Source organism: Phragmites australis, chromosome 15, assembly GCF_958298935.1.
Source record: "Phragmites australis chromosome 15, lpPhrAust1.1, whole genome shotgun sequence".
NCBI lineage: Eukaryota > Viridiplantae > Streptophyta > Magnoliopsida > Poales > Poaceae > Phragmites > Phragmites australis.
The window spans coordinates 1982610-1996258 of NC_084935.1; the positions used below are offsets into that span (position 1 = coordinate 1982610).

A 13649-nucleotide genomic window follows, 5' to 3' on the forward strand; every position below is an offset into this window, starting at 1 on the left:
ATCTTTCCCATGCAAGTACTTCAACCTTTGTTGGATAAGTTAGGAGTAAGGTTACCTAGATGGAAAGACCGGCTATTCTCCCTAGCTGACAGGGAAACTTTGGTCAAAACGGTGCTCTCCTCATAGCCAATGTACCACCTTGCCGTCTTCCCTCTGCAAAAATGGCTCGCTAAGAGAATTGATCGAATCAAATGGGCTTTTCTATGGAAAGGGGAGGCGCCAGAAAAAGTTAGTGGAGCTCACTCACTAGTTAACTAGTTAACTGGAGCAGCACAGCTAGGCCAAAAGACATTGGTGGCCTTGGGATCTTGGACACTGAATGGTTCACAAGAGAATTACGAATTTGATGATTGTGGTACCAATGGATAGACAATAATAGACCTTAGGCTAGGATGCCGGTGTCGTGTGATGCAATTGACAGAGATCTCTTCATGGTCTCAACCGAGGTCAGAATCAGCGACACTAAAAAGGCCAGCTTCTAGAATGACAGCTGGCTAAATGGAATGGCACCAAGAGTAATCGCACTGGACCTATACAGATTAGCCAGACGAAAGTTCAGAGTGGTGCAGAAAGAGCTGCAAAATGATAACTGGATTCGTAATCTAAGAGCTCTTACAACCTAGGAGGAACTCTCCCAATTCGTTGAACTCTGGAATGCCCTGCAGTGGGCTCATCTTCACCCAACAGTTGAAGATTACATCATATGGAAATGGACATCGGATGACATGTACAACACAAAGAGCGCTTACAATATTCAGTACAGGAGGACGGTGAAACTTTACAACATGATATCGATCTGGACAGTTAAGACTGAGCCCAAGTGCAAAATGTTTGCATGGTTGCATATTCAGGGAAAAATATTAACTGTTGAAAACTTGGTAAAAAAAGGCTGGCCTCATGATCAGTGCTGCAAGTTGTGCACCACGGTGGATGAAAATACAAAACACTTAGCCAAGGACTGCATCTTCACACAGCAAGTATGTCTTTACGTTGCGCAATGGTACAGGTGGACTAATGTGCCACCTCTATCGGACTACCCCAATTTACAACAATGGTGGCACCAAGCAAGACGAACGATCAGCAAAGAGAACCGAAGAGATTTCAATGGTGGAGTGATTTACATCTGGTGGAATGTATAGAAAGAGAGAAATAGATGGATTTTTCAAGCCCAGAGTCTAGACCTAGAGTCGGTTACGAGTATGACAAAGAAAGACTTTGATCAACGGCACCTCACATGGAGCCAATGCAACACAGGGGTACACAAGTAGTTACTTTCTTTTGTAATGTTAGTGGGTTCTAAGTTAACTATCTAGTCTGTATTCTTGGAGTGTGAGGACTTTCGCCCCTCCTGTGTGTTTTGTTGAGAACTCTCGCCGGCTGTCCCGATCGAAGACCTAACTTGTTTTCTTTCTCTCATACTTTTAATACAGCACGGCAATTCTCTTGCCGACAGTTAAAAAAATATTTTTGGGGGTGTTTGGGCCTGTGGGTAGTTCGTGGAGCAGGGAGAAAGCAACGAGCGCGCACGCCGAGGAAGGGTGGCATGTGAGGCGGCCGTGGACGAAGGGCACAGCGCCAAGGCGGTGGTGGTGGTCTGAGCGGGAGAAGAGAATTTGCCTTGAGGCGTCAGAGCACGGAAGTTGACCGGAGCAAATTCGAATTGCATAATCAATTGGGAGCACGTAATCTAACGGTATTGTGACGCTTGAAGTCAAATGGCTGGGATCTGGATGAGAACCGGATGTGCGTGGTACAGCACACTCGGAAAGATTTCGCGAGTATCGTAGAACCAGTTTCATTTCTCGTCACTGTCAATCTTTGATATTTGATGTGCGCTAGCTCTCAGCAAAAAGAACCTGTTGTCTTCAATCCGATTCTAGAATGAACCTGTAAGCTGATAACCAGCTTTGTTAATCATCAAGTTGTGCAAGGTTTCGTAAACTACAAAACTCAAAATCTTCATGATTTAGTTTATTTGGACAGAAACTCATTCACATAGTAATACTCCGTTAGGAAAGTGCTATGTAGTTTTTTAAAGCAATGAATGAGTGGCCCTCCCTAAAATCAGCGAATGGCCCTCAAATTACTATCGACAAGCAGTACAAACCTGAAGATTCCAGAAATTTATTGATTTCTGTTCATTCCAGTACAAAAAATATGCCATGGTCCCTCGTATTAATCTAGTGTTCCTCGAATGTCCAAAGTGAAGAATTCTAACTGAAAAGGAAAAGGATGATCGACCAGCTATAACACAGACTAAGTGGCCTCTTACAATTAATATTCAAAACCAACAACCCAGCAGCTGATCATCTTACAAAGAAATGTAAAAAAAAAAACTATTATCAAAAAGTATAATAGCACCTAAGTAACAGACCACTTTCACCAACAAGCTTAGGCAGAATCGGGAGACGAGAACAGAGAAGCAGAATGACACCGCTGTGCTGGCGAACCCACTGAATTGCTAACACAAACATTTCTGGCAAGAAGCAGAAACGGTGTATACAGAACTGGCAGCAGGAGAAGGCTGCATAGGTTTACATTCTGAAGTTCTGCCTCGTCTTGATCATACGCTTCAAAGCTGCAAGCCAAAAGTCGCACTCATCCCAGTCACTTGTTGTCAAAAGTACCTGACACCATTGAACAGTTGTCGATAATTAGAATCAGACGCTACAAAAACTGACATCCGGCAGTTTCCAACATAACATGGAATAAAGACTCTACAGAACCTAATAAGACGAAAGAGTAAAATCTACCTGCAGGTGCATCGCAGTGGCAAAATCATTACTATCAAGCGCACCGCACAGCTGAATGAGTTTCGATGAAACATTTGGAGATATATCGCCGGTATTTAGTTTTGCAAACAATGCGCCTATTTTCCTTGAATTGTCTTCTATTTCACGCTTTTTGGCCTGAGTAGCTTGTGATCCTCCCAGAGCTTTGAATGTCTCATCAAATAGTCTGGTCAGTGTTGCAATAACAGATCTCAGCTCAGCTGCAAAAGATAACCAGAGAAGTCAGGACAAACGAAAGTCAATACCAAGTTACCAACACAGCAGAACATAAAAGAGTTGCTGCTTCCTAGAACCAGAAGTTAGATATTTGGTATAATTCAAACGTACAACATTTCAGTCACAAGAAGAGTCAGGCAAAATTGTTCCTTAAAACAAGAATAGCAAAAGTAAAGCTTGCTAAGCATGAAGACCATGTTGATGAGTCTTGTCAGTATCACTTTAGCCGGCAAGTAAAACAAGAAATCCAATAGTCTGACAACAAATAGATACAAGCCTTGTAACTGCATTCCACATACCTGACACCTTCGACGTATCAGCTGTCTGCACAGTTGGGGGAGGTGCAGGAGGAGCTGTCTGTGCCTTTGCATGTGCCTGTGTGGGACTTGATGGCTGTACAGGACTCAAACCTGGCCTCTGAACAAAGCCTTGATTGCTTGATGGCAAAAGCCTGGATGTTGAGTTAGTTGCAGCAGAATGGGGAAACATCTGGTTAGAGACCATTCCTGGTACAGGGGCGCTAGCACCAAGAGAAGGGACCGGTGGAGCAGTCTGGTATTGAGCTGGTGATCTAGGCTGATGGTATGTGGTTGGAGGTCCGCTTTGATATGAAGCGGATGGTCCATAAGAATATGGTGGGTTTGCAGAACCCTGTTTAGACCAGAGAGATCAGTTTGTAACTGACATGACACAGACACCAGGTTAACTTTAAGTCGCCAGTTTACCTACCGTGTAAAGCTGGGAACCCAAGGTATTAGGTTGCTGATATTGTTCCGGGTTTTTGAGACCTGGTAGATTTGTAGGAGTAAATGTCTTTACTGTTTGCTGTGGCGCTGATACGGGAGCAGAACCTTGCTGTTGCTGCAAAAATTGACAAAACAAACAATGAGTATGGTAATTTTGCATAAATTGAAATGGGAAAAGGCAAAGCACTCATTAACTTAACATGAGGTGAAATTAAGCTGGTCAAAAGTAACAGATACTTGAGTAAGAAAAACTACAAATACAGGGCTACATGTCCAGATATCACACATCATATCCAACAATATATTTAGATCTTTCATTCAAGCACAGCAAGGAAAAATAAAAATGGAAAGTGAAAATTTGCTATTTCACTGTCTCACTGATATGTGTGACAAGGACGTGTCAGTGAGACAGGAGGCAAGTTCTCAGATTCCCATGTAAAATAGACTAAATACTCTCTGCTACGTCCTGGGCACTCGCACTACATACTCATCACTGGGGCGCTTCTCCAAAGCATAATTGGCCTAGGGTAATTCTCATACATGATACTTAAACCAAAAAAGAGAGGGTTTTCTGAATTATAAATACCTGGGAGCTTGCGGGTGCGCTTGGTGGAACAAACATCTGAGCTGGTTGTTGAGGTTGATATGTGTTGTTGTATCCAAGGGCTGCATTAGGTTGTTGCTGGTAAACATCCGAATATGTATTACTTGGCACATTATATGGCTGAGGTACCTGCTGTTCGCAGTAGTCAGAAGTCAGAACATTATTTTACAAAATCAATATCTCCAGCAAAAATATTACTACTTCATTCCTACAAACATTAAACTGGTATATCATATGGGAAATTTTGAGGTAGGAAACAATGTACAAGAGGGAACCTGGTAAAGATTCTGAGAATGATCTGGCGTGATATAACTCGATTGATTCATGACGTAGGGGGAATTGGTGCCAGTGCTATCAGAAACAGAACTCCTAGCAGCATCATTCTCTGGAAAGCATACCTCTAATCAATAATATGATTAAAATCTCATGTCTAATTATCAATATACTAGCACAACAGCATGAAGAAAAAATAATTTTACTCTTCATACAAAAAGGTGAAACAAAAGACAGTATCTTGTTGTAAGTTCAAATGTGAATATTCAAAGCTCATATGCATAGAGGATGATTCAACCAAAGTTGACGCGCCAACTTTAAACCAAGGAATAGTTCCCTTATTTGCGAAGGCATGTAAGCAGAAGTGAAAAGTTTAGCAAAGCCATAAAAGAAAAAAGGAAAAAATGTAATGTTGATATACAAGTTTAAATTTATAAGTTCTGCCTACAGGCTTAAAAAAGTTATAGCACGGAAGGCTAGCCAAAAGCTGAATGAACTAATGAGCCACTTGATTAATAGCAACTAGAAACACCAAAGACAACAGAATGAAATGCTTAAGATTTATGTTACAGTGTTAAGCGGGTAAGTGGTGCAAGGTGTGAGATGGCCAATGCTTTTCAATACGCTTGGAGAGAATGCATAACAGCACTGATGAACCATGCTTGTCAGCTCAACAATAGGTGGTCACATCATAACGACAAAATATAAACCAGGAAAAAAAGTGCATAGAAAACTTTAAACCAATAGGAGACAGCACAGAAAACCAAAATCAAGTGATACTATAAGTTTGTGTCAACCTTCTGTAGAAAATGCAATTCGATCTCTCAAAATTGCCAGCTCATGTGAATGTTCATCCGATCCCAACAGTTTTAAATACTCCATTGCAGTTTTAAGAAGACCTTGACTGGCCAGCAGTTCGGCATAGTTCTCAAGAAGCTTAGATAGCGACGCACTAAATCTCTTGTGGCCTGTAGCAAGGGCGAGAGTAATGGTCTTTTCCATCAAATCCTGCATTTGCACACTAATCGATTAGGAACTGTTTGGGAGCATGCCACAGAACAATGAACTTCTATTATCCAATTATACCTGGAGAAGATCAACATAAGTCTTCCCGCCATCTTCAGACTTCAAGTTGCGAGACCATATTTCCGCAGCTTTGTCTATATTTCCAGCACAAATGTAACAGAGAGTTGCGGCAAGTGTATCTCCGACACTCACAAGTCTAGACGCAAGCGTGTTGCATAAAACATTCCATTCCTCTTTCCGCGCAAACTGTTGCAAGTTTACAGTTACGTTAGCTTTCAAATACAAGCCCATACCGGCTATACCATAGATATGGAATATGAAAAGTCATCGACCCAGCTAACCCACTGTTTCACTGGGCCAACAACCAGTCCGCTGGTTGGACAATCAGTTCTCTAGACAACAATACTTTATTGAAGTGCAGGTACATAACCCAAAGTTGGTCCTCTGTGAGCCCTACAGCATGGGTTCAAGTTCAAACCCCCACTTCCCACACAAAAAAAAAAAGCAGTGGTCAATCCTCAGGTGTGCAATACTGGTTCACCTGCAACCGCCTTAACCCTGCTGTTCCGGTTTGAGGTCATCGCATCAGATGGGGACCCAACTAATGAACCAGGTCAGACCTTAGCAATAACTTCCTAATACCAACTATTTTTCTATCAAACTGCCAGTCCGGTCAAATGTTAATAACTAGGACTATACACTAGTACCAACATGGTGATAAAATACATCAGACTAGCTAGCCTCCAAATCAGTTCAGTCTTGCCTCTTTAGGCCCATCTATGAAAGCTTGAAAGTTGAAACCACCATAGGAGTAATTCTTCTAGACGAGAAGATGTCACTAAAGAAAACGCGAACTGATTGAACAAGAGAAATGAGTTGCAACTTGCAATACATAATGTCACAAAGACACTTACCGTGCACAGTAGCGCAAGTGTTTCTTTCCATGAACTTAGAGGCCAAGTACTCACAAAACTCATTAAATCATTGCCCACCATAGCAGAAACAACCTGAGTTTGAAACAATATAACAATAAATAACAGCAATTATCAAAAGTATAACTACAATAAAATTCAGATATTCAATACAAAGGATAAAATGAAACCTTTAAGTAGGGCGAGATACTGTTCTTAAGATAATGATTTCTTGTGCTTTCCCATAGAGCAGAACCACCAGCATGGGCAATAACCAAAGCATCAGCCATACGATTTGCAGCAAGGCACTGGTTAACTGCCCCTTTGTAGTCTCCAACTACCAATGCATGTTGAATGCTTTTATCAATTGATGGATCAGACGGCACAACATCTCCAGGCATTTCCTGCTCTATCTGTTGACCATTTGTAGAAATTGATTCTTCGGTCAAGCTAGCCTCTGAAGGTTGAGGATTGTTAAAAAAATCGTCCCCGTTATCAACAAGAAATTGAGCATCCGTATTATCCGTTGTTGTGCCATGATCAAGATTAAGTGTATCTGCCAAACTTTGGCTCAGTTCATCAGTTGAATCCACAGTTGGTGCTTGAGGCGGTTCGAAGCCAAGATGAGCAAGCAATTTTGTCCTTGCATCATCCCCATCCTCAAACATAACCCTTAAGAAGCCCCATGTTTCTCTCTCCACGTCAGATCTGCTCAAACATGCATAGCGTTGAGTTAGTTGTCATGCAAAGACTAGGAAGTGTTCTACTAAAGCGGAAGTACATACAGAGATTCTTGTGATTTTTTTTCGCACAGAGCACGCAGCGAACTTTTGTCACCATTCTGTATAGCAGCTTCAAATTCAGTTGACCGGCTCACCAGACTTTGCTCAATCACCAAATTGTGTACATGCACCTATAAAAAATAATTTAACACACAGGAACTTGAAGAGGAGCACGAAACAGGGCAGTGGCCAAGAAAACTTACCTCAGAAGTAGACACTTGTGCACCTTGGGTGGGTGCTGCCGGATGGAAAGAAACAAGTTTACCACCAAAGCCAAAAGATGCACCAGCGGGGCATTTCAACCATTTTGGAGCTGGAGCTCTTGGACGTGCTGAATATAATTTTATTGATTATCAGATGAATCATATCACAGAAAAAGGTATGAACACTAGTATAATTAGTGACAAATAACAACTGCTAAGGTTGTTCGATTGGTACTCTGTAGACTGAAGAAATAGATGCTTTTCATTCGGTGTTTACTGTTTATAGATCTAAAAGTCCAAATGAGTATATATGCTTCAATGCACCTCAACAATTTTACTCAAATCAAAGTATGAACAGATCAACTAACCCAATTTGTGATCCAGCAAAGGTAAAATAAGCACTATAACAGTTAACACAGCATAATGAGGGGAAATAAACCCGCCAATAATCAACAGACAACAAGTCCAAACATAGAAAAGGGCATTAATACATGGCATTCAGCCTTGTCATGAAATGATGGATAAACATCAATATCGTTTAAGTTTACGTTTAGGTGATGTAAGAGAATATTTGATTATCTCAGAAACTTAAGCAAGAGGTGGTATGCTAATTTACCTGGGGCACCAACAGCATCAACAGCCGCATAAAGGCCAGAGAACTGTAAAAGATAAATAAATTTAGGGGACTAATTAACTTTGTATACCAAACAGCAAACATGAAAGTGCGGTCAGACCCACAAATACTATTGAGTGGTGAAGGTTGAATTCAGTCTGATAACAGTAGAGTGGATAAAACAAACCTGGTGCAACCGACCAACAGGTGAACTCTAATGCATTTTAATTAAATTTATATTCATGTTGCTAAAAAGGGCTTAGTTTCTTGCAGTATATTAACTAGTGGAGTAACACATAATTGTTTACATAGCTATAAGATAATGCATTTTATAGGGAGTACAATGGACCAAGTACAAATTCAACTCCACCGAATAAATAAATAAGAAAAACTGGTTTTCAATAAATATATACGCTTATCAAAAAAGATATGATTAATCGGGGTCAATCAGTTGTCATTGTTCTGGCACAACTTTTAGTGATGAGTCCCATTGAACGGAGAATCTTAAAGTGGAGCTTAGAGGCTTGAGGACCCATTTAGCCTATCATAGCCGCACCTTATAGTCTCAGACCCTCCCAAGTTGTGGCCTAGTCCTTTCCCTTTTTTCTTTTGTTTCTTTCTTCTTTTTTTGGTTAAGCTTTAGCCTACCACACCCCCCTCATCAGGTTACTCCGCATTTCTAAATAGCTTGCCAACTGTTTCTCCAGTCATCCATCAACTTTCCCAGCTGCTCTCACCAAACTGCGAGATCACGTCCAAGGCAGTCTCTGCCACTATGCCCACCCCACACCTTCCACGAACACACACACTCACCCATTCTTTGACTGCTCCGCTGGGGCGTGAGCAGCTTAATTTATGAGCAATTCACAACCTCATCGATTCCTGACTTCTTTCTCAAGTGCTCACTGTTACCATAGGGCTGCCCTTCCACCTTGCTGGATAGCGCCCCACGATAGGGTGTAGTTCCAGTCTGATAACCGATGTGAGTGGTGAACTTGATTGCCCTAATCGCATATTATCCGGGTCACAAACCCACCCCAAACGAAAGCACTGTCATTATCAGCTGTCGCAAAGGACACATCAAAGTGTTCCTGCTCTTTCACACTTTCTAATAAGATAATCATAGCCTCAAACTCTTCGGCTATAAGCTCGTGATTGAGAAATTTCCACCAAACAGATCTATAAGCCAGCCTTCTGTGCTCATAAGCCATAAGCCCAAAAGACCGGCATGTTCAGCAAACCTAAGGTTGGTCAAAGATGGTCAGAGAAAGGAAGGGCTTATGCTGGATTTTACCATGGCAACTTGTTAGGCTAATCAAGCAAGGTACTTTGTGAGGTATACATGACCTAGGCACAATAGGTTGGGTTATAGAATAACTCTAACTAGGACAAACAAACAATACAAAAATGTCACCCTAGTTTGATGATACCAATGACTTACATAGCACTATCAACCTATGACCAATTCTTGTTCAATGCAGTATATTAGGAAATCCTACACCAGGTCTTGAAAATTGGATGACAGTTTGGAGTTTAAGTTGATAATAAATTCAAACTCACATAACAATTTAACGACTGATATCCAACATCTATTCCAAAGTGGTAAAGTATAACCCTCATTACCTCTAGGTTGTATATGCCAATTTTCCCATCAAAGGAGGATGCTGCTATGACACCTGGAATTTTCCGGTACCAGTGAAGGTCGAAGTTCCAATTAGCACTTGTTGGTAGCTCACTAATAATCTGTAATAAATAACACGATTAAAAGGGCACAGTAAGAAAACAACAAGTACAGCATATTAGAACATAATATATCTCTGTACTTTGCTTTCAGATGTTTAAGTTGTAATATACCTCTCCACTAACAGTATCCCAGCATATTGTTCTATTGTCTTTGGCACATGTAAGCAAGAACGAACTATCATAAGGGCACCAGGACATAGCAATTACACCTGGTCAACAGAAAAAATCACTGATAAAATAAGAAGAAAGTATGTGCAATTTGTGTACATCAGCAAGCACTAGATAAAAAAAATATCCAAGAACAGCGAGAGAAATGAAACCTTTTGAATGGCCAACAAATTCTCTTACTGGTGAAATGGTCTTCCTCACATCCCAAACCTGTGAAAGAATATATGAACAATGATATTGATATAAATGAAGACAACACTCAACATAATAAGTTCGTGATGTAAACTTGTAGGAACACCACTGTATTGCCACTCTTTTCTTCAAAAATAACTAATTGACATCCTTAAGAGAGTCCAAAAAAATAAAGGAACAAATTTGTTTATTAAATTATAGGTGCTATGCGCTTCACATGGAGAAGTCAAAAAAATGAAGGAACAAATTTGTTTATTTAATTATAGATGGTATGCGCTTCACATGGAAAAGGTAAGTAAAGTAGATTTTTCTTTGGGGGTGTGGAGGATGGGGAACTGAGAAAAGGTAATTACTCTCAGTGAGGGTGAGTTGTCATCATCTGATGCAACAATCAGCTGGGTGGACATGTCTGGGTTCCATTGGAGAACAGAGCATTTCCTTCTATTTGAATCTGAAAAGCTGTTCAACAGTTTAAAATTTTAATCCAAAACATAGATTGTACCAGAGACCATGAAAGTGCACAAGTAAGTCTGGCAGCTACCATAATTACCTAGTCAGTGGTTTCTGGTTCCTTAAATCCCAAACAACTGCAGGGCAAGCAAAATAGTCAGATATAACATTTAAAAGTCCAAGTGATGGTAATTGATAGGCAAACTGTTGCAGAACCAACCAAAGTTTCCTTTACCTGTCATTCCATTACTAGAAGTGGTTGCTAGTATATGTTGAAACTTGGGATTCCAGGATAAACAAGAGATTTCAGCTTGGGCACTGGACCCAACACTCTGTTGAAATTACAGGAATCATTAAACACTCATAAAGGTTAAGCAACATAATGTAGCCAAAAATTTGGTGAGATAACTGAAACATCCGATTAGCATCTACATGATAGATCCTGGTTTACAACTCTGCCACATGCAACTAAACCTCAAATTTAGTTGCAATATTAATAGCACTCCCCATCGAGCATGTGAAATAACATGCATGCTGGTGGAAAGAGGGTGGGAGATGTCTACCTGTGTGCAGCAAGCAAACATTAAGGAACTACAGAAAGATCTGTTTGGCCTTTAACAAACAACTAGTGTAACACAGGCGCAAACATCAAGGCCATAAAAGCTACGATTAGAATCACATAATCGTATCTAATCAGTCTAAAACAGCCCCCAGTTTCATCCCTGCATCAAATAGTGTTGCCAGTTCTGCTCATACTGAACGTAAAATTAAAAATGAGAATGCGACTTCATTTAACTCAAAATATGGCCGTCTGAAGTGGCTTAATTATGCTAGGACAGTGGTAAGCAGACAACACGGCATCATGTTTTCACGAAACGAAAAGCACCCCTGAATCAATACGAGCAGAGAATATCAGAAAACAGGCATCCCACAAGTTACCAATCAGGTCACAAATCCCTAATCCTCTTCTATGATAACAAGCTCTGTGCGAAACTACGGGTACCTTGAGTGGCGGGTAGACGATTGGCTCACAAGGGTTCTTGAGATCCCAGATGCAAAGCTCCCCCTGTTCAGCCCCTGAAGCGAGCCGATTCGGCGTGAGCTCACTAAACTCCAATCCACAAACCTACAAACACAACACAAACGCAATCAGCACACGACGCCAACCCCATCAGAACGCCAGGCACGCAAACCTAACAAGCCAGCCCCGCGCCACTCACCGGCCCGGTGTGCTTCTCCAGCCGCGCGACCATGGCGTCCTCCGCTTTCCCCTCGGAGCTGAAACAGCGACAATTCAATCAGAACAGGAGCAGATCTCGAGTGTGAGAAGGGCGCTGGAGGCGGATCCAGACTTGATCATGCTCAGCGGGTTCCACACGGCGACGGAGCCGTCGCTGAGGCCGCCAGCGAGGAGGCCGAGCGAGAAGGAGTCCCCCTCCACGGCGCCCGGCCGTGACCAAGCGAGGCGGTTGAAGCGGTCGGGGGAGGGCGCGGAGGCGAGGAGCGGAAGGTCGGGGCCGTCGGACTGGAAGTCGAGGCGGAAGATCTCGATGTTGGCGGACGCGGAGAAGCTCATGTCGACGGCGCCGCTCATGGTACCGGCGGCGAGGTACGGCGCGTCCGGCGCCAGCGCCGTCAGCGCCGCCCGCTGCGCGCTCTTGATGCACGCCATCGCCGGCGAGACCGCGCAGATCTGGGCGCCCGCGCGCGCTATAGCTTCGCCCAGGGCAGGAGCGTTACACGAAGGATTTGCGGGCGCGATCTGGAGGTCGGGGGAGAGAGAGAGGATGGGGACTTGGGTCGAATCGGTGCGGATCTGATCGGGTTAAAGGGGGGGTTTGCCTTGCCCTGCTGCTTGCTGGCACGCGTGATTTGGAAGGCTTCGGCCGCGCCATTCCAGTGATCACGGCTGTTGGTTTGATCGAGTGGGCCATTGTGTGCCGTTGGATTTGAAGATGTATGAACGCCTACGCGTAACCTGAAACTTTTAAAATCATCAGGTTTTTCCGGTTTCAAGTTGTCTTACAATCCCCGTAGAAGTAGTTGAGTTTAGAGTTTTTTCCTGATAATATATCTATAAGAATAATCAAGTTATCTTTACGATCTAGGAATCGAATAAGAGACGATGTATATATGATATATATCGGTTTGGACTTTTGATTAGAGTAATATGTCCTGTGTGATTGATGATATATCTGCATTCACTCAAGTACAGGTAATATGTCTAGATCTATTGCACAGAGTACATGAGAGTTACGTCGAGTTGCAGATGAGTTGTGTTTCTTTGAAAAAAGAGTCTTCCTCACTTCGAGGTTTAGATCCTCACCTTATATAAGGGTCTTGTACCATCTCCTATCTCATCGTAGTTGATAGTGAGTTATTTTTCTTATCCATCAAGAAAGATCAGATAAATTTGACTAGGATACTAATTGTTTTCGAGTTAGATAATCAATTAAGATCTTTTTAATATGTATCTTCTGGATCTCTAAAGTTATCAGTACCATGAATTTAATTTTATAATATCCGAAATTATTAGACGTGTATACGCATATGGCACTACAGCAGCAGATGCCACTATCACAAGTGCATGCCTCCACCTTCCCGGCTCTTCTATCGGTTTTTTGTTAAATGCAATCTTCTTTAGAATATGAGTCCAAACCTGAAATAGTCAGATTTTGTCACCCGAGAGGCCACAAGAGATGAAACTAGCGTAAATTTCACTATAAAGATCAATAATTCTCCTGACGATTCTCGGAAAGACTATAAAGATCAAGGCTTAAGGAATTTGTTCGCAAAAAGAAAAAGAGTTAAGGAATTCGAGCACTTGTTTAAGAGAGAGCAAGCATTCCAGTACTCAAAACAAAAGGAAAAAACACGTAGCTACAATTTCGAGACCCAATAGAACGATCGAGCCCATGTGAACATTCCAG

At 42.0% G+C, this 13649-nt stretch overlaps 1 protein-coding gene across 2 annotated transcripts; it reads right to left on the minus strand.

Annotated features, from left to right (window-relative positions):
- Positions 1-2104: 2104 nt before the first annotated feature.
- LOC133893578 (protein transport protein SEC31 homolog B-like) lies at positions 2105-12703 on the minus strand. Of its 2 annotated transcripts, none has more exons than XM_062334634.1 (22): positions 12072-12703; positions 11940-11997; positions 11723-11845; positions 10955-11051; positions 10820-10856; positions 10623-10728; positions 10230-10287; positions 10021-10118; positions 9790-9909; positions 8170-8212; positions 7554-7681; positions 7354-7481; positions 6760-7276; positions 6572-6664; positions 5718-5903; positions 5429-5639; positions 4634-4743; positions 4341-4487; positions 3738-3869; positions 3308-3659; positions 2754-2992; positions 2105-2627 (listed from the first exon to the last, which is right to left on the minus strand). In XM_062334634.1, exons 1-22 carry the CDS (start codon positions 12389-12391, stop codon positions 2535-2537), a joined length of 3396 nt encoding a protein of 1131 aa, XP_062190618.1. In that variant the 5' UTR covers positions 12392-12703; the 3' UTR covers positions 2105-2534. The 2 variants fall into 2 exon arrangements, with proteins under 2 accessions (XP_062190618.1, XP_062190617.1); XM_062334633.1 differs by having other exon boundaries at positions 4341-4490; positions 12072-12702.
- Positions 12704-13649: the final 946 nt, after the last annotated feature.